At 47.3% G+C, this 26,142-nt stretch overlaps 1 protein-coding gene across 3 annotated transcripts; it reads right to left on the reverse strand.

Annotated features, from left to right (window-relative positions):
* Window positions 1-824: 824 nt before the first annotated feature.
* On the reverse strand, window positions 825-24,741 carry C1QTNF12 (C1q and TNF related 12). 3 transcript variants are annotated; one of them, XM_086476107.1, is made up of 8 exons: window positions 24,445-24,741; window positions 14,598-14,717; window positions 13,329-13,440; window positions 12,883-13,064; window positions 8,206-8,314; window positions 6,449-6,539; window positions 2,168-2,246; window positions 825-1,645 (listed from the first exon to the last, which is right to left on the reverse strand). In XM_086476107.1, the coding sequence occupies exons 1-8, from the start codon at window positions 24,613-24,615 to the stop codon at window positions 1,547-1,549; spliced, it is 963 nt and encodes a 320-aa protein (XP_086332233.1). In that variant the 5' UTR covers window positions 24,616-24,741; the 3' UTR covers window positions 825-1,546. The 3 variants fall into 3 exon arrangements, with proteins under 3 accessions (XP_086332233.1, XP_086332232.1, XP_086332234.1); XM_086476106.1 differs by having other exon boundaries at window positions 12,835-13,064; XM_086476108.1 differs by lacking the exons at window positions 825-1,645; window positions 2,168-2,246 and adding an exon at window positions 3,946-3,974.
* Between the last annotated feature and the right edge of the window lie 1,401 nt (window positions 24,742-26,142).

Consider the following 26,142-nt stretch of genomic DNA (forward strand, 5'->3'; position numbering starts at 1 on the left):
AGCTTGTACCAACATCACCTCTCGATCCACCCCAACAACAGACCCAGCAGCGGGCGACACCTTTTTCCCACGCCGTCTGCTGTCCCCAGCAGTCTCTGTTCTCATTGCCCGAAGGTGGGGTAGCTGAGCAAAACCGGCGGCGCTGCACACGGGATATCTTCCAGGCCCTGCCAGCGCTCGAGGACGAGTACCCAGACGCCGTTTTGGGCCTCGCTGCCGACTGTTTATGACGCTGTTCCACAACCACTGCTGTAGCCAAGGTGAATCAACAAAACGGCCGGGGGTGTGTCGAAAGGGAAAGCTCCCAGGGTACCTTCAATGAGCGGGGGTTTTTAATCACGGGGGTGTTACCGCATCTCGGGGAACGCCTTAACCCCAGGAAAGGTCAACACCCTTTTACGTGGTTAAAATGAGCCTGGAGCTACACGCAGAGCTGCTCTGGGGGCTCAATCTCACACGCTCACATCCACAGATTCGTAGAAATCCATGAAGTCTCCACTGGAGGGTCTTTGACAGCACCGCCAGCCTTCAAGCAGAGCTCGGGCAGACTCCCCATGACCCTGCCCACCTGATGGAACTAAGTTTTGCCTCGTGTTTTCTCTCATCATTTCGCAGCAGTTCCACAGGCACCAAATACGTGACACACCTGACCCGAGGCTGCCACCCTCGCCCTCTCTGCCAGGCTTCTGACAACCAGAGTGACGCATCTGACACGTTTACAGACGGGTACATGGCACCCGAGAGGAGGCTGTTGACGTGACGCAGCCCCAAAACCACGTGTCTATCTTACTAAAACATAAGACCACAAGCCAGGGAGTCCACGCTAGAAGAACTGGTGCCACTGGCTCACCTTCTCATCCGAGCAGAACTGCACAGGCAGCGGGGCGCTCGGCTTCATCGATAAGACCAAGGAAATACTTAGATACAAAGGACCACAACTAAAGAGTTCAGGCCTTGGCCTCCCACCTGTGAAGCAGGCACCGTCTGAGAATCCAACACCCTTCGTGGCAAACAGAACCAATTCTGAACACGAGCGAGGGCCTGTACCGTTTACAAATGTACGGAAAAAAAGCAGTTTTGCTGGCAAATCCTCGTCTCCTTCCTCCACGACACAGAGAATATAGTCACTATGTTACTTCCCCTCCCAATCCTTCATTTACAAACTCAAAACACCCCACCATCAATCCCGAAAGACATGCTGATTACAAGTGCTATTGTGAAATAAAGTTATACTGCAACAAACTCCAAATCTCCATGTATCGTTCAGTGAGCATCTGGTGAGGCACAAATTAAACACCACAGAGTTTGCTTCTGAATTATAAAAGTATAGTTTTTATGACGAACGGACTGGTGTGGACCTTGAAAAGCAGTAGCTGCTGAAAGCAAGCTGAAGGATCTGTGAAAGGGAAGGCTCTTTGCTTGTTTGAAAAGATGCCAACAGTTACAGGAAGCAGTCTTCAAGAGTCAAAGTAAAGGTTTCTTCAGTCAAAGAGGCACTGCGAGGCTCTAATTCACATCCTCCCCTGCTACGCTGCTGCCGCTGTTGTTATGAGCCCATCAACATGCCCATGAAGTCCGATCCGTTCTGAATGGTGACGGGAGCTCCAGCACTGTTGTCCACAAATATGGAGGTGTACTGGCCAGCCTGCAGAACAAGAGGGAAAGGAAAATATCAGACACTTCATCCCAGTGTAAAAGGAAGGGGAAGAAAAAAAAAAACAAACCAGCAGCTTTTCACTGCCATGAACAAAGCACAGGAGCCTCCTGCCCTTTTCTGTGCCTCCTGGGAACAGGATCTGACCAACTATTTTTCCTGCAGCACTACAGCTTTGACTTGGAAGTGAAATCGCTTCGTAGGTCATCTGTGCTTCAGATTCCCCTCTGCTGAAAGGGGAGATACAATTGCCATCCTGACAGTGCAAGGGGAGATTTGAGAAAGAAAACTATTGCCTGTCATTTCTTAGAGGGGAGGTTACTTCTGTGGCTTCAGATCAGAACGTGCAACACAAGTCTCGCTTTTTGTTCCTCGTCCTGCCGCAGCTCCTTCTCTAGTCAGCCCAGGCGAAGGGTTAATAAAACCTTCCCCACCTCCTGGGCAAGAATTCAGCCTCGCCAGTTAGTAACTCCCCTGCAAACCAGTGCAGATTCCCAGTCTGCGTGGGCTTACCTGCAGCTGCAACAAGCCGTGCACGTAGATAGTGAAGATTTTGCTGTTACTTTCCAGACCAGCAATGACCTCCAAAGACCTAAACAGCAGCAAAAGAAAAATACACAGGTTAAACACCCAAGGGCAGCCACAACAGTTGTGTGTGGAGTGACAACAGTCTCGTGACCTCCCCAGAAATAGGACCTGGTGGTTGTAGTGCCCACCTGTACTAAAGAGGTGGCCTGTTGGCTTCGTTCTAGCAGTGATCGGCTGCCTTGAGAAGAGCAGAACCTTGTCTGCGCTGTGGTGCCTAAGGGAAGACCTACAGAGCATACAGGATTGCAGAACTCAGCTGGTGGCAGAAGCTGGGAGCCACCTTCTCTCACAGAGGCCTTTCTCAAGGTCCTGTAGGCTCTATCCCCCCACCCACCAGAGCTAAACGTGCTCTTTAGCTTTACCTACATACCAGTTATCCCAGCTTGTGGACCACTGCTATGGTTTATGCTCTTTTTTATTCTGCAAAGAGCCAGCTACACACATTCTGCCAGTAACAGTTCATCCACTTCCAAGGTACGAAAGGCTTATTTCACCTTCACGATACATGTAGTCAGCCTATGCAAGAACAGATTCCGCAGCTGAAAGCTGTTTGGGGAGGACATTTGGATCAGGGGTCACACACAAGCCAAAAAATAAAAGTATTGTGCTTCAGTTAAAATGCAAGGGAGAGCTCCAGATCACCCCTCAAGCACTGATCTTTTCTACCGTCACGTGCTAACAGCCACCATCTTCCCTGCAGTAGCACGATGTAGGATGGCTGCTCTCTGTGACCCCCTCTGTTTCCAGAGCCCTAACTCAGCCCCTTTGTACAGGATTCAGGGGGGAAGGAGGTGCCTGAGACACCCACAATCAGAACAACCCATGTAAGCTCAGTTCCACAGCAATACCAAGGCCCAGAGCTCCGTGCCCGGCTGGTTCTTCCAAAATCTGCCTAGCCAGTGGCAGCAGATCAAGTTGTTTTCCCAAGAAAACCAACCCCTTTCCTGCCTTTTTTTTTTTTTTTTTCCATGAAGTGCTGGTGACAAAACCCAGCAAGTGCAAACGTGCAGGTCCCAGCCCCCTTGCAAGGAAATAATACGCATAAAAGGTAGGGGCCATTTGGCCCAGAGAGAGCAAAAGCCACTTGGCACCGCCTCGATCGAAGAGCTCCGTCGGTGTGTCATACCCTGCCAAAGCCTAACTTGGGTGGGGACTTCCCACCATTAATCTCTTCCACTCCAACTGTCTCCTTGCCTCCGAGTTTCCATCTCTCTCCGCCGAAAGCCCCCAGGGCTCTTTCAGCTCCCTCAAATGAATGACATCCCCAGGAAATTCCACAAGCACAGGTAGCAGCTCCGCCTGTGCCAGCGGAGTGTCTGTCCAGGCAGGTTCCCAGCCCTCCACCCATCTTCCTTCCATGCCACAGACCAGTCATCCTCTCACCCACCGCGCGAGAGATGCCTCTCGCAGAGCCAGTGCTGATTCTGCTCTACTCCCGCTGCTGCCCAGCTCAGGCCGGCAACATGATTTGCGACCCTGGACAACTGATGAAAACTCCGAGTCAGACATCAGAGAGCTTTATCAAAACCATTAACATCTGGGTCAGTGCTGTCTAAGGAAAAAAAAAAAGAAGTTTTTACTGTTACTGTGCTGTGGAGAATGTAGCTATAAATTCTTCAGATGGCAAGTTAATCTCAAAACACCCCGATAAACCTGCCTGGGCCGTATGAGGTTGTTCGCACATCCCAGCCAGAACCAGAACAGTTTTCCAGGAGCTTTCAGCTAAACAGACCTTCAACGAGGAAGGCACAGGAGTTTTCACGGCCCAGAGGGAAGCTTCCTATTCAGGTAACTCTTGTGCTTGTGTTTACCAGAACAAGCAAGACTAAAGTCACGTCGAAAGCAATCAGAGACTGACAGCCCTTCGTTAGTAGTATTACTGTAAGTAGTATTACTGTAAGTAGTATTACTGTAATACTACAGACAGCAAAGGAGAGAGAGAGGCACAGACAGACACTGTCCTTGAAGACAGAAGTGAGCCTTCCAGAAGAAAAACACTTCCTTATCTCTCAGACTCCTTAATCAAACCAGTTGGGACCTTGTGGAATCATTAGGAAGAAAAACTCACCACTGTCACTTTCAGTTATTTTTGCAGAAGGGTTTAAATGGAATTTCTATTTTTCTGTGTGATTCTGTAACTGAAGGCAAAACGTAGAGTGGAGATGAGGATGGGAGAACAGCTTTTCACCCTTGGGCACCTGCAGGCTCAATTTTACTTTTAAATTCTCTCAGGTGGCTTCATAAATCTCACCCACTCGTTCACTCAAATCTTTATTGAAATATCATCAGGTCAACGCCACCAACTGGCAATATTTTCCCACATCCCAACAGGCAGGATCTTTCCACACCCCAAAAGCATTCAGAAAAAGGTTCTGTGGAACTTGCAGTCTCTGTTCATGGGGAATCTGAGGGCCAGGGCCACGAGGCCTGCTCTTGATGAAATAGCTAAGATAAGAGGAGGTTGTTGAAGGCGAAAAGAAAAAAGTACCAATGCTGAAAAAAAAAAAAACCTGATTATTTGAATCTGACTCGTCTTGGTAAAGGACAGGAATAGGGATGTGCACTGTGCAAAGGAGACTTGCGAGAGCTACTTGCCCAAAGGACAGTAACGTTCTGCCCTACTCATACCTGCTCCAGCCCTGAGATTAAAGGCCTGGGCTGTCCCAAAATCACTCCTTGCCAATACACGTCCCACATTTCAAGATGAGGCTGAGGTCCATTCTCAGCGTGGCCTGAAGGAATTCTCACAAGTGCCAGAAACGAAAGGTCCTCTAAGTTCTGCAGCTTATCAGGACATAAGGTGTCCATCCAAGGGGCAAGAAGATACACCCCGCTGCTTCTGCTGACACTGTAACTGCAGCCAGTCAGTCACCACCTCACTTTAAGTGCTGCCATCCAAAAAGACTGTTATAACAGAGTCTACGAGGCCGAGGAGGTGCCAGTCACTCCAGTCAGCAAGCTCCTTGACTTCCCATCAGGTCACTGGGCGCACAGCTCCCTCTTACCCTACTTACTAATGGGTACTCAGATACCCATCAACTCTTTTCCACAGGCCAACGAAACCCGAGAGAGGTTTATTTATCAGATGAGGCCTCACGTAAAATTCTCCCGCCAATAAAGCCTCTAAACCGAGATGCCTGCGGAGAGGTGAGTCCTATTTGCAGCACTGACTCTCGGAGGAGGGAAGGTGAGAGCTAAAGCAGCCGGCCCAGCCGCGAATTTATGGATTTCTGGGGTTTACGTTGCACCTGTGGAGCCGTTTTATGGATCAATTTCAGTGGTGCTATTGCAAGGGTGTTGCTAGAGCTGCGCTGGAAGAGCTGCGGGCAGGGTGAATGCACACAGCCCTGTACGGGCATTTTTCCTCAAGCAGAGGCAGTGGCCACCGTGCAAGCAGCATTGCCCTCTGCTGGGTGCAATTCAGCCCAGCCCAGGGGCTTCACAGCCCCTGCCCTCCCCAGCGAAGCTCCCTACACTCCTCCTGAGCAAGCCGGCCCTCTCGGGACACCGGGCACCTACATGCTGCAGCTGAAAGGAGGACAGAAGCGCGGCAAACACGCCGACGGCCCGGCCCGTTGCACAAGGAGCAACGCTCAAGGTCGCCACGGCCTGACAAAAGCGTTTCTTCGGCAGAGGTTTGCTAACGGATCCCAGCAGAGGGAAGTCCAGCGTGGTGATCTGAGCCAGCTCCACAAGGCAGCTGGGAGAAGGGATCATGTACCTGCAGACAAGCCCTGCACCTTCTGCCTCAGGGCCCCCTTCTTTTCCACCTATATCATTCTCCTCCTCGCTCCAACACTTCCACGGCAACAGGAGTGAGATGCTGTGATCCATTCAGGATGCAGCTGAAAGCGTGAAAATTGAGCTAACAGCCTCTGGCACAAAATTGAAGTGTTTCCCTCGCTCTGTAAGTTTATGACGGTAGCTGAGCACTCAGCACCTTCAGCTACATCCAGTTTCAGCAGACTTCAGTCACAACTCTCTCAACATACGCAATTTTTAGCTATTAGCACTGAAAGGGTAAAAAACAATTTAAAAAAAGCCACTTAAAACCTACAGGCCAGATGGAATCACTCTCTTCAGAAAAGTTCTACAAGCATTTATCATACAAAATTCAGCGTCGGTGAACCCGATTGCCACAGTTGGTTGAAAAACACTGGCCCATCTGAGAAAAACAATTGCCAAGACAGCATTGCAGTAACTCACGTGTATCGGTGGCACAGAGATTCAATGCAGATCAACACTCGGACATTGTCTCTGGCTCGGAGTTGGACTTTACTCTTCAACTCACTGTGGTCTGGGGAAAGCAGTGGAAGAAACATAAGCACTTTCACAACACAGCAGACCACCAGTTGCTGGTGTTTGGCTTAACAGAGACACCAGTAACCTTGTGACTTCTGAATCGGGGTTGCATGGCAAGGTGTTGGTAGCGGAGGTGGGGTGGGAGAAGCTGCTGGAAGCTCCCCCTGTGTCCGAGCCAATGCCAGCTGGCTCCAAGCCGGACCCACCACTGGCCAAGGCCAAAGCCCACCAGTGATGATGGCAGCACCTCTGTGATAATGTATTTAAGAAGGGGGGGGGGGAAAAAACATCTGCACAACCACAGCTGGAGAGAGGAGTGAGAATATGAGAGAGAAACACCTCTGCAGACATCCAGGTCAGTGAGGAAGGAGGGGGAGGAGGCGCTCCACGTGCCAGAGCAGCGACTCCCCTGCAACCCGTGGTGAAGACCACGGTGAGGCAGGCTGTGTGTCCCCCCCCCGCAGCCCAGGGAGGTTAACAGTGGAGCAGAGATCCACCTGCAGCCCGCGGAGGACCCCACACCGCAGTGGGTGGAGGCCTAAAGGAGGCTGTGACCCCGTGGGAAGCCCACGCTGGAGCAGGCTCCTGGCAGGGCCCGTGGCCCCGTGGGGAGATGAGGCCAGGCTGGAGCAGGATCGCTGGCAGCACTTGTGACCCCACGGGGGACCCCACGCTGGAGCAGTCTGTTCCTGAAGGACCGCCCCCCATGGAAGGGACCCGCTCTGGAGCAGTTAGTGAAGAAGCCTGTGGGAAGCCCTCACACTGGAGGAGCTTCTGGAGGATTGTTTCCTGACGGAGGGACCCCACGCTGGAGCAGGGGAAGAGCGTGAGAAGTCCTCCACCGGAGGAGAAAGGAGCGGCAGAAACAATGTGTGATGAACTGACCGCAACCCCATTCCTCAGCCCCCTGCGTCGCTGTGGGGGAGGAGGTACAGAAATCCGGAGTAAAGTTAACGCTGGGAAGAAGGGAGGAGTGGGGGGAAGGTGTTTTAAGATTTTAGGGGGTTTTTTTCCTCATTATCCTACTGATTTGATTGGCAATAAATTAAATGAATTCTTCCCCAAGTCGAGCCTGTTTTGCCCGTGACAATAATCGGCGAGTCATCTCTCCCTGTCCTTATCTCGACCCTTTAGTTCTATTCTCTCTCCCCTGTCCAGCTGAGGAGGGGGAGTGATAGAGGGGCTTCGGTGGGCACCTGGAGTCCAGCCAGGGTCAACCCACCACAACTTCTTCAGAAAGCACCCTTCTGGTGTTAGATTATAAAATACTTCATCACTGAATGATTTAAACCATTGAATGAATACACTGGTGACAAAACACAGTCAAAACTGCCTTGATGCAGTTCTACAGCTTCACGTTCATTTCTTCTAAAGTTTTTTATGGAAGCCATAACTTCCACACGTGAATATATTTGGTTCCTAAACTCATCCTCCATGAGGAGAGCTGATGGTTTGCATGGAGCAGCCTGCTGGGGCTATCAGCCTGCGGAAGCACCCAGCTCTAAGGACAGGGGTTTGGGTCACGGTACCAAAGGGAGAGCTCACGGCAAAGGGCTGCCCTTCCACCTGCTTGAAATCAAACAGGACCCAGAGCGTTCTCCTGGACTCCTTTCCTGCACCTCTCAGGCAGTACAGGAAAGGTTTCTGCGGACACCACTCACCAATGTGGATGTTGGCTGAGAACTGGTAGATGCCAGACACGGGTGCTGTGAAACGTCCTGTTGCCAGATTTAATCCTGTCCCCCGGAGAAAAGCTCCTTTGGCCAGAGGCTGCAAGATAAGAAAAGCAGACCCTGAACAAGTCCCCAGCACGCTCAACAATTACCTTTGCCCATGACAAAGAACAAGTTTAATGAGCAAAAAAAAGCCCAAGCAACTTGCAAGGCTACTGCCTTATCTTGAGAACACACCTTCCAGATGGGCTCTCTCTCAGCATGGGATGACCACAAAAGGCAAAACCATCAGTAAGAGACATGAAAATGCCTTTTTTTGCTCACTGCCGAACTCTTCTAACTCATCTTGACTCAGACTGTGCCTACTGCATCCCTGTGCTCTGCTGGTCCTAGTGGCCTCTAGCCTCCACTGCTGTTCTGTTACACAAGATCACCCGTTACGTGAGTCAAGAGGTCCCTACTACTCCCAAAGACTTCCTAGATGGGGCCAAGCAGCGCTGCCATGCTCAAAAACCTGGAACCTTGCACGCTGTTTTTGTGATACAAGTACAGAGGCAACGCTCATTTGGGTCTCCAGAGGTTTTCTACCCACTTCAGGTCTAAGTCAGACCGTTTTGATACTGTTAAAGAACAACTGCTTGGATTCTTACAGATTCCAGATGGAGTTTCGTTTTGTTCTAGCCTTGGATTCTACAGAAACCCTAGTACAAGAGCATGCAGCTTCTCATCACGGCAAAGAAGCAGTCCTAAGTCAAACTCGCAGCAGATTATCTGACTCAGACTAAAATAAACCCTGCGAGAAATGTTTATTGTTTGTTTTGGCCTGCCTCATATGAATTTGGCTAGAGCTGGGGAGAAGCAGGAGTGGCTTCAATGGGCCAAGAAAGCCCATTAGTCAGACTCTGCTTCCACCGCAAGGGCGTTCTGTGCAACGTGAACACATTCCCACGAAGGCTGCCCTGAGGGATTTGCCCCACATTGGTCTTGTGGGACAGAAGAGCTGCTCGAAGCCGACTCTGTAAAGGCACACACGCTGCTTTAGCCCTAAAACATGCACAAATGCATACCAGAGCAATCCCAACAACCCAACGTTTGAGTGTGCTTTCCAATGCTAGATGGCAAAAGGGGCCTGAGACACGGTGAGCAAATTTGTAGCAGCGTTGCTACAGGTGCTACTACACTAAAAAAAATGAAATGTAGTGGAACACCTTTGTCCAAGTACCAGAAGGAAGTTCATTGCCTCCCCATTCTGCTTCATCGCAGCCAGAAATGCCCAGCTTTCACAGAGCAGGGTAGGAACAATTCACTTTCTCTTTGAAAGGAAATGCAGCTGCAAATATTTGGGTCTGGTGGTGTTTGTTTAGAGAGTTACTACTGGTAGAAGGAATGAAAATGACTAACCTGCCTTTATTCAGCAAATCCCAGGCAAGGCTCACCAAAGAGTAATTCCCAGCCCTTACTTGCCAAGATCTACCTGTAGTCTTAAGTTTCACAGAACTTTACCAGAAATGTTTTATGCACGGACACGGTGGTGAAAATACATCCACGTGCAACGGCAGCGGCATTTCTCATAAGATTACATCTTTATAATGGGAAAAGAGCGATAATGAAGTGCACAACAACTGCATCTCATACACTGATTTCTAAGGCACTGACGTGTGCCTGCGTGCACACACAGACACACAAAAGGAGCTCTGCTTTCTTTCTGCGCACACACACGGACAGCACAACAGCCAACCTAACAGCAAAGGCTACAAAGGGAGATTGGTTCCACTCTTAGGCCATGACTACACCATCGTTTTTCGGTAACGCTGGTTTTTATTTATCTCGCTGAAAGAGCGGATCCAAGCCCCGTATGTGCAGAACTGCCCTGCGTGGTTAATCCACTCCTTTCTTGTTAGGGCTATTAGCAGAATCAGCAACCTAATTCCAAAACCACTCGATGAGCATGGAAGGCAATCTTAGGCACCAGTAAATTATCACTGATAAAACATTCCTGTTTCTTCACGCCCTCTGTGGCTCTGTTTTTCTTTCGCTCATAGAAACAGACAATGCAGGGAGAGGTTCTCTGGGAAAAATACTCCGTTAAACCCCACGCCAACTAGAGCTCCCTGCTGCATTCGCTGCCTCCCAGCAGCGTTCTCACCTTGCTGCTTCAAACACTGGAGGGGTTTATATCTGAGAAACTAACTACTTGCACACAGCGGGCAGACCAAAAGCCAACAAACGGGTTCGTGTCCAGCCATTCTGTACAAACCAAGGTCAGCTTCTCTTCCTCAGTTCATCTCCTATCCCCACGTCTCCCTCGTACTTCTGGGGGGAAAATAGGAACCACATGCAGAGAATCGAGATGTGAACTGTCCAGTTTAGCTTTTCAGTGCTAAACGCTGCGGAAAGCAATGCAGTGACTTATCTGTTATTAAAGAAAAGGACAACCCAGCCTGCACAGCAACCACAACTCACAGGGGATGCACCAATCTCCTGAAGCAGCAATAAAATTCAACGGCCAAAGGCAGACATTTAGCTTGACCTCAAGGCACTAGAGACACCAGGACTCTTTCTGGGATCTTTCACTATGAAAAGCACGTCGGCCACCTTGAATGATCCGATGCCAGTGGCGTTCCCGGCCCTCAGATAAACCCCACTTCCATGGCCTGTCAGGGGCTGCAGTTAGGTCAATTCTCGCTGTGTAATTCTGAAAGCTTCTGCAAGAGGCAGTTGTTAGAAACCTCAAAGCGTGAGGTAGGGGAGGAAAAAAGTGTGGGGAATATCACATGTTTCATTCCAGATACCAAGGAAATGGTGAGACCAAGAAGAGGAGAGATAAAGAATGTTCTTGGAGGAAATTTAGCATGGAAGGATGAGAAAACCACCATGCTTTCTCAGTACTCAAGGTCTGAGTGACACAGACACCATACGCAAATGGCAGAGTATAGAAGCAATAGGCTGTTTCTCAGCACAAGTCCTTTCCACTATCTCAGAATGCTTTGGGTAAGGTCCAAAACCAGGAAACAGACTCAATCCCCTACCATCTCACCGACAAGTATCAAACTGTTGGCTTCTTCACACTATTAAACTGAACGGAGGGAAGGGAATTCTCTCTCTCTCCTCCCCTTGGACTATTTAAAGACAATGTTTTCATCTTTGCAAGAGCATCCCCTGCCTCCCCCCCTCCTAAATTCCCCTATCTCAGAGCACAAGCTAAAACCAGACACTTCTTGTCCCAAAGCTGAAATGAAAGCCTGGCATCCAGAGGCCTGCCAGCCCTCCCACAGCAGCTTCGGGGCCAGAAGCAATTAGAAAGCAGCTAGGCACACGGTAACAAAGCACGGGAAGCATCAGCCTACGCGCTGATTTGCCAAGATGTCTTTATTCACATTTTCCCTGCTAATTGATGAGGCAGCAGATCTCTCTAGGCCTGCCCACACTTCAAGCACAATCTCGTCTCTGTGCCAGCACCCACAGCGCCGTCAAACCAGGCTTCCACAAGTGTATTTGGGAAAGATCCAGGAAAGCACCCTGTTTAGAACATAACCCCTGCCTCTAGTCCCGCAGCTGTGAGAGGTCCTAGCAGCAAAACCGCTCCACAGGAGGGGATCTGCTGGACAGGATTCTTCAGAAACGGGACTCAGCACCTTATTACACAGACAGCGTGGGCAAACCCTGCTGATGGAAAGCCACATTCCCCGTTCGCACTCTTCAAACGCTTCTTGTCACACCACAAAAGCATCCATGTGTCTGAAGGCCTTGCGCTATTTAGTCTTTGCGACTCCAAAGTCGAAAAGAAGCCCCTTCAATTACCAAGTAACTATTTGGTTTTAGCTACTACTTTGCCTAACGTTTACACTTCAAATTCAGATGCTATTTGCAACTGGTTCAGAAATGGTTAGTCAAAGTTTTAATATCAAGCTCAACAACTTGCTTGTAACCTTGCTTATAATGCCCCACAGCATCCTGTGATGGTGTGCTTGTCATTACAACATGACTATAATGGAATTATAGAGGTAAATTTTATCAGTCTTCTATAAAAGTCTTCATTATGTAAAGAATTTGAGCATCAGGACTGGCCCATCTAACAAAATGTTGGCTCTCATTTGGGGTCACAAATCTATAACCAACGGCTTCTGTCTGCCTCTGACATTTTGCTACATCTGAAGGTGACTCTGACATTTAACAGGGTGTGCGCTGAAAAACAACAGATCCTTCAGACTAATGGCAAACACGGACAAGCCTTTCTCCACCACCAACTGAAACAAAAAGACTGACTGTTGTTTGGACCTGTGAGACAGCCCTCTCCTGCACAGACCTGTTAGAACATCAGTGAGAACCGTAATGAGATTCAGCCGGGCTGCAGGAGAGGAAGAGAGCCTGCCTCTTGGGTTTGTCAGGAAGGAGAGGACTCAAAGCTCATGTCCATCTTACTGCAGTTGAGCTGCAGTGCTGAAACCACCACACGAGATCCTACTCCTGTCAACCACAAAAAAGGCAGCGCTACATTCACAGCATCCAAGCCTGAGAGGAGCTTCTGGGATTACTCTGCCCTTTCAGGCAACACCTTTAGCTACAGAGGCACCTAGCAGCTTCGCAGACGAGGGGAACTACAGCTGATCTACGCACGGTGGCTGCTGTGGAGTTGCACAGGTTCAGTCTGTAATCCCTTCTCACCGACTGGAAGTTCTGAAGTTCCACCAGGGTCTTCTTATCGACAATGACTTGTCCTTTTAGCTTGCAATGGAACGCCTCCTCCACACGTCTGTGGGGCGAAGCTTCCTCCAAGGAGAGCAGGAGCGGAGGCAGCTGGCTAGGATGGGCCGAAATAGCCAGGGATGCTCGACGCTCAATGGCTTCTGAGAAGAAAAGAGAAAATACAGGAAAATAAAGGCTTAGTTTAAGAGCCTGGTCTATGAAGCCGTTAGTTGTGCAATTAGACTTCGGCACCGAACTCTTCAACTTGAAGTAAGCAGCACTGGGGAAACATTTTTTTTTCAAATTTTTGATTGCCAGATAAGGGAATGCTTTAAGGTAAACGTCTGCAAAGCCAGTTCTTTATTTGCCACGGTGCTCAGCAAAAGCAGGAGATGACCAAAGCACGAAGCTCTTACAGTCTTTACCTTTTAATATCTCCTTAAACTCCTGCAAAAGGACTTCCCGGGTGACTTCAGCACCAGGTGCTCCTGGAGGTCCCTGGGGACCAGGAGGTCCTGGAGGCCCAACAAGGCCACGCTAAAGAAGTAACCAAAGAAAAACACGTGAATTAGAACCAGGCAATCGCACCGACAGACCCAAAATTCCCTCAGCCATCACCCAGTTGTACAGGGCTGCCAGCCACGTGAGCAGCCCCCTCCACCATCAGTTCAACTACAGGCCTTATGCAGCAAATCCTAAACTGACTCTCCAGCCAGCTGTGAATTCCAGCACTTGGAATTTCCTCACATCTTTATGTGGGAAGATAAACTTTGCCCAGGTAAACGCTAACTGGTTCTTCAAGTACATATATACAGCGTGAAGAATGACAGGCACAAGACTGAGTTTGCTGCTTCTGTATCTTCTCGTATCACCAAAGTATCATACGAGCCTTTAAGCTTCTTATTCTGCCTGGTCACTAACTAGAATAGCCATCTAGCCACACTTTACAGCATTAATATACATTGCTGAGATATAATGATCACATACAGGAACGTCTGGTGCAACAGCAGAACTCTTGGGAAAAAAAATTAAACAAATCCCCTGTAAAGGTTAGCCACACACACATCAGGGCTTCAAACTAGTAGTATGACCATGCAACAGCGCCATCAATGCTATTTTGATGTCTGTTGTGCCCAGGGAGTTCCTGTTTCTTCAACTAAACTGCAGTTAACCTGCGTGGAAGCACTCCTGCCTATCAGCTCACTGAGCAATTAAAGGAAATCACTAAAAACATTCAAGATTGTCTAAGCAGCAGATTAAAAGTGCACACACGATCAAGGATCACTCGGCAGATGATCAGTAATTCATTAATCTGAAATAAATGACTTGTCCACCCCTTGATTAATATATACTTTGAGATACTTGGACTTTATCTAGTGGAAGAAAAAAAAATATGTTAATTTTATTTCTACTGAGCAGAAAAAAAAAAGGCTCAGTCCAAGAAACAGCTTGTTCAAACGAAAATGAGTACTGACAGTGGAATTCACATACCTTATCTTACCAAGCATATAGCACCTACTGTCTCAAACTTCTCCAAAATACTTTGAGAAATTAAATACAAACAAATGAGAAGGCAGCACACCGAGCAGGGAAGGCAAAAGCTGGAGCATACAAAACACCTTGCACATCAGCAGTAGGAAGGGAAGCCACAGCCATATCATTTATTAGCTGACGGCAATCTAGCAATAACCTACTAATTTCTTGTCTTTCCCTTTGCATCTCCTTTTAGAGGTATTGCCATCGTCTGGGCGGTGAACAAAGGAGATCCAGGTCCGCCGTGGATCTGTGATTCGAGGATCTGGAGATTCTAGGATCTAAAGAGAAACAAGAACAAAGACTGACATCACTGTCTCTCTTTGGCCACTACATAGATTCAGAGAATGCAAAGTTTCCAGAGACCAGACTGTTGTCTGCTGCCTAAACTACATCCTTGATCCAAACGTACTGCATTTGGGAGACTGAAGGTGGGATAAAAATGGGATTTTATTGACACTTCTGTAACAAGCAATTCAGTTTGGATTATCCAGTACCATGCCACTTTTTGTCTGTATTTACAGGAGCATTGCAAACGCAGGATAGTACTTCAACCTGAGTTCTGACACAGTGCATGAAAGACACCAGGGTTCCAAAGAGTCCCACTAGAGTGGGATTATTTTCTTCAGAAGTTACAGGCTAAACCTGCCAGCAGAAGCGTTCCAAAAGCCTGAAGATGCTGCCCTTAAAACATCAAAATGCCTTCTGATAACTTAATATGCTTGCACCCGCAAAGTCCCCTGGCTCCCTTTGCTTAAGAAAGCAGTAAGAGCCAAGGGCTGGGGGTCAGTGTACCTCAGAGACCTTCCTCAAGCTGCTGAGACTCTTGGCCCTCTCGACAGTTCCAACACGTGCCACAGAAAACCCGCCCAGATGCCAGAGATGGTTCACTGCTGGCGTCTGACATTCATCAGTTGGATCCCTCAAGCAACACAGGGAGACTAAAACGTACAGAAATGCTCCCTAACTTTCAAATCACAGGCTGTCAAGTGACAAATGCACACACAGGGAAAAAAAAAAACACAAAACCACAATCCACAATGAAAAACAAAGGCCATGTCTGATCACAGAAAAGATGTCCATTGGCAAATTTAACTACCTTGCCCATTCCTGTGTTCTGCAAGTACATCATAGCCATAAAGACACTATTTAGAGAAGCTTTGACGTCACCGAGGCTGGTTCTGGATCCCTTCTAAGCAAAGTTTGGACAGAAGAAAGGATCTGTCTTTCTGAATTTGGGTCCACTTCCTATGGACTCTCTCGTTCCCATTACTCACCTGCCAGAGACAACCAGAAGTAAGCGATCAAATAGCCATACCTGTTGTTTTTCTCCTAGGCTAGGAATGAACTTCTAACTTTAAATCAAAAAAAGGCACCAGAAATCACTGCTTACCGATACCCTGCCACACTCTTGCCAGGAACAATTAACTGTTGACTATGGAGGTTCCAATCTTTTGACGTATCACCCTCCCGAACGTCCACCACAGTGAGGGCAAAAGCACAAGCCCTCCCAAAGTTTCACGAACCATGCTTAAGTATTCGGAGCCATTCACGAAAAAGCCAGAGAGGAAAAACTGCAATGAACACTTAAAATCTTTAAAACAAATAAACAACCCCCCCCACCTCACGCCTATTGTAAATTTCTGGGATTCATGCAAGAAACCTGTTTTTTCTTCTCCTAGTGAGAGAGAACAGGTACAGATCAGAATTCCAGCAGGAAAGCAACACAAGACGGTAGTGAATGACATTTGAAATGATTCCTAGGCCACTAGGTTAAGGTAAAGTTTAGGTAAATCAATACTGATCTATCACCATTCAGGAGGAAGGCGGCAAGATGGGTATGGAAAAAGCACAGAAGCAAAGTCAGTCAGCTTTTCAGATCTGGAAGTGTTTGCCCCTGGGTATGAAGCTCCCACTCGTCTGACAGCACCAGACAGTTCTGTCACAGCTCAGACACTACAGCTCTACACTCAGTGGCTTAACAGCCACAGTCACCTTGCAAGGTGCTCCCCACGCAACCGAGCCAGCAAACACCTCCATTTGCTCCTCACCCGTCTCACTTGGCTCCCTAAAGCACTTGACACTTCTCAGAGAGCCCTGCTGAGTTTTAATAACGTTTCTAGTACCACTTACAAGCGTAGATTCTCCTTCATGAGTCTGCAGAAGCATGCAGAAAACAACCTTTCGAAAGCAGGTAGAGCGGAGGTCCCAATAACTGCAATATTGGGCACTAGGAGTAACAGGAATTGGACAGAGGATTGCAAACGGTAGCTAAAAATAGCAGGGCCAGCCCATTTTGAGGAGAATAGACCAGGGTCTGTGTGATCTGCTAGGAAAAATCCATGCACCATAAATTGTTTCAGAATTAAATCTTAGAAGTCTGCTGGAGTTCCAGCTGGAGGTTATAAGGAATGTCGGTGCTTCTAAGCTGATGCAGAGCCTGGAAAGCTCGCTCTCTGGCACGCACCCAGGCACATGGGTGTAGCACAAGGCACGTGTCCACAGCTTTCTGAGCTGATTTGATCACAACTATTTATTTCAAATGGCTTCGGTCAACAAACAATTTACAAACCGGGCGAAGACGAGCAGCTCCCCAGAAAGCAGACGCGCTGTGAGCTGAGCAAGGGCAGTCGTTAAACGTACATCTCCAGCTCTGGGAAGCCAGCTCTATCTTCTCTATTCAGCAAATAATCTGAAGTGATTTACCGCTCAGACGCAACCCACAGCAAGATCTGCTCCTACTGAATGGCTCTATTCAGGCAGCCCACTTATCCTCCTTTCCAGATAGATGGCTGCAGAGCGGCTGGCGGCTGCGCTCTAAGCCAAAGCAAGGGGATCCCCAGACACGTCGCCGTATCGTTCATGCATTCTACTGTAATTAATCAGAGCCAGAGTTATGGTTATGCACGCTCCCGCCGACACTCCAATTTAGCATGTACCACAAACAACAGCACGACAAACTATTCATAACAATCTAGTTCATTATTCCTGCACCAAAATCAGGCTTGAACAGACTTTTTATGTTTATAACCACATTTACAGTCAGCTGTAAATTGCAGATTTAGTCAAGGGGTTCTAGTGGGTGGGTTTTAGCTAAATTATTATTTGCCTTTTTTTTTTTTTTTACTGACTGTACCAAGGACTTAAATAGCTTTCTGAAATTCCACTGGAAAGTAATGTAAACAGAGCACCACAGGAAATCCCGGGTATTGTAAGATTAGACACCTCACTAAAGCATTACCATCTTCCCACAGATTGCTTGGCTGCAGGTTTTTGCAAAGCATAAGGAAGAAGTCAAAGACAGGCTGAGAAACCTCCCCCTCTATCGTTAACACGTAAACAACAAGCCCAGAGGCAAGCGTCCACAAAGTTTGCAAAAGTCCTTAGAACAGCACACGAGGTGCAGCTTATTTCTACAACAAACGTGAAATACGTATCAGAGTTTCATGGAGATCCGAGGGGTTCTGATGGGAGAAGCTAGTTCTTTCCTGCCCCACTTCATCTGAAAACAGATGGGTGCAGCATCCCCACAAACGAGGTCCCACCTGCACAGGACTGTGTTTATGAGCATTTCAGTTTACAAAGCTCATAAATGTAAAGCAGGTAAAAGCCCACCCGTGCTCTGCCCGAAGGAGGCAGATGTCTTTTTGTCCCAGTGACGGGAACTGACAGGTCTGTGGTAAAGGTGCAGTGCAGGTCGCAAAGAACAAGGGGGAGGTAACTTATCAATAGAAGCCCCCGGCTCAGGCAGGACGGAGTATTCCCTCCGTGCTGTAACAGAAGCCAGCGAAAGAACAGCTGGGTTGGAGAGAAAAAGGAAGGAAAATCAGTCCATCCTTCAAAAAGGGCTGGCTCATGTGGCAGGAACTCAGAAGCACAGTCTCCAGAACACACAAGACCAGAGCCTTGGGAACTGGGATGCAGCATTTGCTGCAGATGTGGAAGAGACTATTCAAATATTCCACCAGGCTGCAAGACAGGCATAAACTCCCCTTCACTGCAAAAGTGAGGGAACAAGTCAGCTAGAAGCAGAAGCCAGCAATCATGGGCAGGCTCTGACCATCAACTGTGAAGACAAACAGATGTCCTCAGCCTTTCTGGAGCTGCAGCTGCGAAGAAACAGGCCAGAGCAGACATCTTGTCAGGGAGAAAAAAAGAAATCCAGATGGCACATCCCAGAAAAATAAATGAAAAACTCCTGAAGTTTAAAAAAAAAATAAAAATAAAAACCCCCATACCTCTCCAGTGGCTTGCTTAAATTACAAATCCCTCTGCAAGACAGTCATGGCACTCCCCAATTGCTCCAGCACAAGGATGATTGACAGTTAAAATGAATGTTCCATCCTTGTGGTATTATTATTTAATTACTATGGCATGCATGAGCAATCCCAGCAATAAGCATGCAAGCCTCTATTTTTCTTGGCAGCAGCAGCCTCCAGCAGCCAGAGAGACCTTGCAGCCAACTCAGGTATCAGTCAGGACTGAGAACAGCTTTGGAATCCCAGCAAAGGGGACTCGTCCCTCCTGGGGTGCTGCTTGCAGAGCAAAGCTAACCTACAGGAGTCGGGAGGAACCGTCGTGTTAACGACGGTGAAACCAGGCTTAGTCCTTAACGCTTGAAACAGCACCTCCAAAATCAACAGAAGCCTTGCCAGCAATTTTTAATGAACTTTCAATCGGGTCTTTTACCATTAATTTGGAATCCAAACACAATGGCAGTTGTATTCAGGACCAGTTTGTGACACTGATGAGAAATCAGCCCGCTCTCTCCCTACCTTCCCTCACAATAAAAGAGGGGTTGAGCTGTAATTCAGACTGCTGTACACAACCAGAACCCACAGTTCTTTCTGGCTCTGACTCCCAGAACAGCACGCACTGCCCACAGACACACGCAGCCTCTGGCCAAGCGTCAGCCAGCAAGGAAGAAACTACTTGCAGAAATCTGCAGTCAAGTAGCAGAGCTTGGATCCTGAGAAATTTCTGAACTGTATCTGAACTTTCCCGAAATTCAAGCATACTGGGATCCAGTCTGCATCTCTGCTAAAAACCAAAGTGAAATGGACAAAAGCAGTTTCAGAGTCTGGATGAATAAAAGAAAAAAAAAAGTCAACACGACCTGTGAGCAAGTCCGTACACCTAAAAGCATCTCCAAGCGTTCTCAGGCGCACCTAAGCGTTTCTCAGGGTGGGACAGGAGGGACAGAAAGCACGACAAGGTTACAATTTTGGAGGAGTCGGCATCCTTTCTACCTGCAATTAGTCAGAGGTGTGTGTCCAAGAACAGCTACCCAACCATTCCAGTCCACAGTCTTTATGCCTGAAGTTACTGCCCTGCAAGTTTCGCTCCGTTATCTACGTCTTTGCTCACCTGTGAGGGAGTTATATTTGAGAATTCTTTGCTTAACAGTTAAGCAGTTGCCAGACACAAAGCGGACCTGACTAAGAATTTCAATTACCTTAATCCACAGATTTCTACGTTGTTACACCAGCAAGAGTACTGTCAGCTTCATTATAAAATTAGGAGCAAATTATTTATTTCAGTAGCGTATTTTACTTGGAACAGGTTAAAAACCGACAGACCGCCTTTTTTTCTTTAGCATGAAAAATCCTATGTCAGCTGCTAACAACTTATGGTTACACACACTCTTGGTTATTAACGAGATGTAAAACCAAGGTCCTGACCACTTGTGGTTTTTACAGATCTCTCAAGAATTTTCCCTAGAGCAGAAGCGTTAGGTTTGGTACCTTAGCCAAATCCAAAATGGAATTTCTACCTAAATTCCCACTATGTTTTGTGATTGAAAAATTATACTTCCCTCCTCTAAAAGGCTATCTCGAAAAGCTTCTCCCCCCCCACTTACACACGAACTGCCTTCAGTGGTCACATCCCTAACGAATTTAATGAATCTAATGGAACAGTTCACGTGAGCAGGAGCTACTCTGAGCGAGGAAACGACGTGGCGTTGGCTGCTGTGGCAGCTGTACTGCAGGGCCACTCGGTGCCACCCCTGGAGGTACCAGGAGAGTTCTGTCTTCAGGGACACCACAAACAGGTAAGGAACTGAACAGCACCACCAGAACAGGCGTAGCACAACGCATCTAGCGCCCAAACCCACATCTGGTAGGACTACACGCCTTAACAATGAGCTTTAAAAATCTTACAAACGGCTCTGAGAAATGAGACCAAGCACTGAATTATTTGATACGCTGAGGGAGATGTATGAATCCAAGGTTATTCCACAAGGAATGGCTAGGAAGCACGTTGTTTGTTACAGCCCTTCCTTCTCGTCCGTAATAACGCCAGAGCAAGACTGACAACGACGACAGGTACAGAACCTGAAAGATAACATCTTCTGCTGCAGATAGGTCCAAGTCCAGTCTCTCCCATGGCTTTAACACTTGTCAGGCCCAAAAATACTTTTCTCAATACTCTCACACTTCAGGCTAAGACCGAAATCTCGTTCCAGAGGAGGAATGGAACCTGTGCAACGCCACTGAACCAGCTGCTGGTTTCAGTTGGAAGCAAAAGGCCCCAAAGAAATAATCCAGAGAGATTTAAGTAACGAACCAGGTAGCCCTAGCCATAGATCTTTGCCAGAGACAGAAGGATCACAAAGGAAATAAAACTTCAAGGACTCCATGGTTACGGAGCAGGTAACGAAATTAAAAGCATTACACTATTTATTGCAGAAATTCCACTGAAGGTAAAACCCTGTTGACCTCAAATCATCCCCAAAATTTCACTGGGATGCCGAGTCAATAATTTTCCCCAGGTTAGGATGCTGCCTTGGACTTGCTTGGCTGAACTAGCCCTCAAAGCAGCCCACAGAACAGCTGAAGTTGGAAAGGCCAGACACAGACTGTCTAGTTCAACACACCCTGCTCTAAGCAGGTGAACTAGAGCAGGTCACTCTAGACCACATGCAGTCAGGTTCTGCCTCTCTCCAAGGATGGAGACTCCACAGCCTCTCTGTCCAGCCTTCTCCAGTGTTCGACCACTCTCACAGTAAAGAAGCTTTTTTTCTTATATCTAAGTGGAATTTCCTGTGTTTCAACTTGTGCCCACTGCCCCTTGTCCTTTCACTGGGCACTAAGGGTCTGACTCCATCTTTATTCCCTCTACTCGGGTATCAAACAGTAACTCCTGCTCAGCATCAACCCCTGTTAGTGTAATACCACATCTTGCAAGACAAGATTCGTGCCTGGAAAAGTGGAAGGCAAGCCTGGCAAGGGGCAGCTGCAGGTACTGAGCCACACACAGTCGAGGTAAAAAGGTCCAGTAGATGAAAAGCTCTGTATCCATCAGTCAGGTTCTGCTCTCTCTCTTAATACATCTGTGTCAGAGAAGAAAACTCTCAGGTGCTTAGCGAGCACATCACATTGACAGCAACTCAAAGGTAAGACTGGAGAAAAACTTAAAAAAAAATATAATAAAAAACCCCAACACGCTATTTCCTTGGAAATATCAGGTTTACCAGGAGACTTCTGCTTCCCTGTTTTAGGTGGAGGTTTCACCACATGACTGATGCACTGTGAATGTTAAAAGGGAGCTTTCTCTGCTCCTATTTGAAAAGAATTCCCAAGAGAACTCTGTCCCAAATTGGTTTGCTTAATTAGAAGGAAAACGCATCTAACTTTTTAACAGTATGAATAAAAATCACCACTCGCAGCTAATATTTCATTCCCTGCCCCTTCTGCTTTGATAAACCGACCAGCTGCCCACAGAGTCTTCCAAGGTAAACACGGCCTTAATTTTTACTGCACAAGGCCACAAAAATTCCATCTTTCCTGTTATGTGCTGTAGAGAAATGAAACGGGACACTGCTCTTGTTTCCCTTCTCTGTGCAGAGCATCCTTTTGTGCAAGAAAACCGCTCACAGAAGTACCTTCAAGGCTCAGAGAGATCAGTCTTCCACAGAGAACTGCTTTCAACCCTCCCTTAGCTCGACAGGTTAGGTAAGGATGGCTTTACTGTCACCCTACTTCGTCCCTTAAGTGAACACAAATTGTGCTGCTTTGCTGTAAATGGCAGCTGTCATTTACCCCGGACACGGTGGCAATTCTTAAGCACTGCATTTATCATATGGGTAAAATAATCCCTTAGGTTGGGCAAGTGCTATATAAAAATAAAATACAACACAGCCACCCGTGACATTTAGAAGCAATACTTCTAAAACTACAGCCTGGACTCCAACCTCAAATAGATTCCAAGGAGAAAAGTTCACACTGCAAAATTTGGGAGCGGATAGCAAGCAGAGCTCAGAAGCACTTACATCAAAGACTTGGGTTTTGTCCTATCCTTGTTAAGCAGAACCTGCCTTCCCTGAACTTGCCAGCTCTTACTGCAGCCAAACCTTTGCCATGGATATTTTAAAGCAAAGTATTTCAACACAGAAACTGCAGCTTCCAAACAACGTCTGTTTTAACGAATGCCCACTCGCCTCCAAATGAGTACTGTGTTCCTTCTAGCAATAACGTACGTATGACTATACCAGAATTCACCAGGACCAGTTTCTGCTTGCTTTTGCAATCAGAATGTATTCTGCTTGCGGTCCAGCACCTTTCACATCAAGCCAAATTAATTCCAGAACAGACTGAAATTGAGTTGCACCAGATACAGACCTGGCCCCTTTTGCAAGAGCAGAATGAAGCAGTTCTAGGGAGAGCAGGAAAAAAGTGATTGATTGTAAGCACCTCGAGACTTTAGCATGTAGACAACCTGTCCTGACAGAGCACTGCAATACACCACACAAAGTTAGCTGAAGAAATGCTGCTCACAGTCCCCTAATGATAATTTTAAGTGCAGCAGCCAGCTTTTTTTTTTATATAGAGGAGTGTTTCCCAGACTTGCCCAACCTTAACCAATTACTCTCACAACAGCATTCAATAGGATATTTAGAATGTCAGCCCAATTGTTCTAACTTGCCCCCTCTGCCATGCCCCAATTTTTGACAGGTTTGTTCCTCTATTGCTATAGTGACTGCCATCCCTAATGCTTGTGATCAAAGTCATGTTTTAGAGGTCACCTCCATCTGAAACAAGGGACATTTTTGTGTGAGCAGGGGAGAGACAGAGAGAGAGAGAGGGAGAGAAGGGGCTGTGTGATAGGGGAGACTCCCTTTTTCCTCAGTGTTGTAGTCTCCCTTCCATTTCACCCTGCTCCTAATCCTACGACCTGCTTTTAATTCCCTAAACCCCTCTCCTACTCCCAAGCATTCTATGCAAACGTTCACCTTAAAGGATTCTGAGGGCTCTGATCAACTGACTGGAAATTTTTGGCAGCTTTCAGCCTGGCGTGATTCCCCCAAGCGTGTAACTGGCAGGATCCTACCCTGCAAAATCCACTCACTGAGCCTCGCAAGTCATCAGCTACAGCCACTGAGGTATCGTACACACAGTCTCACACTTGCCACTTCGGCACGATTAGCGCCATCCTGAATCCTTCCCTACACGAGCCACAATCACCTTAAACAAGCCTGACTACACCAAACATTTCTCCTCTGTAATTTTCAAGCACCGCAGCCTCCCTGGTGGAAGGTGCAGGGCAGAGAAAGCCCAGGCATGCTCAGACGTTTATACCACTGTATTTGCCTAAGAAAGCCTTGAAGTAACATTTCAGAGAGTAAAGGGGTTGCCTACAAGAGATACATTAATATTCCAGTATCATTGCTGTCCTGTTGATAGCCCATTTGCCTCTTTTTTAATCAGTTGTTTCTGAACACGATAGTGTTCATACACTAGAGCTCCAAAATGTCTTTACACTTCAGCAGCTACTACGGGACTGGAACTTCAGTCACGCATATTCTAAAATAAGTTATAAATTGTCGTATTCCAGTGTTTGCTTCAGTAAGCTAGAAAAATCAATCATGCAAAGGCAAAAGAAAGAACATTTCCCTTTAAAATCAAATAGAATTCAGCAAGATTGCCTCAATCATTGGAAAAAGGAACCAGCGTCACATTACTGCCAGAAATAAGTTCTGCCAAGCCCTGACAACACACAAACACCTACCTTGGGATGCCCGTGGAGCTCTTCGCTGTTTGAGAGGGTAGCATTGAAAGGCTCTGTATACTGGTTAGGTTCCTTCTTCACCTTTCTCTCTCTCTTTGCTGCCGTAACTCTGAAGAGGCAAAACTGCTGACAAAGTAAAGTTGCCACAAATACCCAGGTGCACCCCTTCATTTTGAAAAGGGAGGGGCCAAGTCAGGAAGGGCACTCTCCAAGCACCAAAACCTTCACCACCAATAATAGGAACAGACACAGACTTCTCTCTAAAAAAAAAATAAAAAAAAATAAATGAATAAATGAAAAAAATAAAAAAAAAGGTTAGAACTATTAAAGGTGATCCTCTGGGCTATGCAATGTCAAAGGAGCAGCATGCACGGATGCGGTGGTTGCTGGAGAGATCTCTGCTCAAGCAAGACACATGGAAATGGTACAGATAAACTTGTTTGAAAAATCTGGATTCACTCGAAGAAAAGAGGTAAGTCCATTCAGCCCCCTTGAAGCTTACATAAATACAAGAGGCCCTGGAAAGTCCTGCCACCCACCTTGAAGTGTCGCTCCCCCCCCTCACCAATAAGTCTTCAGACTCATTTAAAATGCACTCAACTATGAAACCCAGAGAAGTCAAATTGCTCAGGGCAACAGTTGCTCAGGCCGGAGCTGACAACACAAACTCATTAGGGGGGTGAGGTTGCTCCTCTTCAACAGGAGATTTCGCTTTCTGTCACTTGAAGCGTGGTGTTCAGCTCAAAGCAGGCTTGAATACGTTCCATCCATTCTCTCTTGAATGATACTTCCCTTTCCTCAGTGACGAGTCCCCATCCTTTCTCTTCGAGGTGCTGGGGAACTGTAATCCAAGGTTGCTACAGCCACCGCTCTTCTGAAGAGGCTGAAAGCATCACAGCTCAGCCAAGTGCTCAGCCTTCTAAGGAGAAAATAAATTTCTCATGGCATAAAAGTTACAACAGGGAGAAGCAAAGACCCCGAGGATGTACCTAGGTCCATTAGGAACAGGTAAAGTTTTCCCAAGTCTCACTTCTCTCCCTCTTTAGCTGAGCTTATCTTCACTTTCCTTTAATGAGACGATGAGCAGTAAGTCCCGATGCCGCAAGCAGCTGTCAGGATGTAGAGTCTCGTGTCTTTTTCATCCTCACCTCCCCTCACACTAGGCAAGATTTCAGGTACCTCTAAGTGTAGATCACGTCAGATTTTTCTTGCTGCTCCTTTCCCCAGCTGCACATTGGCAAAACCCTCCTCAGCTTTTGCTTTACCTCAGCAAATAAGTACTTCTTTCCTGAATGAGTTTCCATCAACTTCAAGAAAGGGGAAGGAAAAAAAAAAAAAAGAAAAAAAAAAGAAAAAAGGAGGAGGGATCACATTCTAATGAGCTGTCAAGCCTATTCTCTTCACATTCCTATTAGACTCACTGATAAGTGGAGCTGGCCCGTGTGCCAGGCAGATTTAAATCAATGCCCATTCCCTGCTCCCTCCCCTCAGCCCTATTCTGTACCTCCCCTTCATTATCTCAGAGAAATCACCATTTTTCTGGGAAGTTTGTAAAACTGTACATGAGTGTGTGGTAGAGCTAAAAATATGTGGCTTGGAATATGCACTCAGCATCGCACCACACACTGATAGACCAGAACTCTTGCTCTACACTCCCCTTAGCTGTGTTCCCTACAACATCCTCCCCCAGCTCTCGTT

Source organism: Leptosomus discolor, chromosome 20 (genome assembly GCF_034619465.1).
Source record: "Leptosomus discolor isolate bLepDis1 chromosome 20, bLepDis1.hap2, whole genome shotgun sequence".
In the NCBI taxonomy this organism is placed as follows: Eukaryota; Metazoa; Chordata; class Aves; order Leptosomiformes; family Leptosomidae; genus Leptosomus; species Leptosomus discolor.

Bases quoted from the DNA above. Each gene is read 5' to 3' on its own strand.
- C1QTNF12 (XM_086476106.1), bottom strand. From the start codon at position 24,615: ATGAAGGGGTGCACCTGGGTATTTGTGGCAACTTTACTTTGTCAGCAG. The intron at 2,247-6,448 runs GTGAGTTACTGC...GCTGCTGTTTAG, and splicing joins TCTCTGTGCCACCGATACAC to GTCTTTGGAGGTCATTGCTG. The intron at 1,646-2,167 runs GTAAGCCCACGC...CTTGTTCTGCAG, and splicing joins ACGGCTTGTTGCAGCTGCAG to GCTGGCCAGTACACCTCCAT.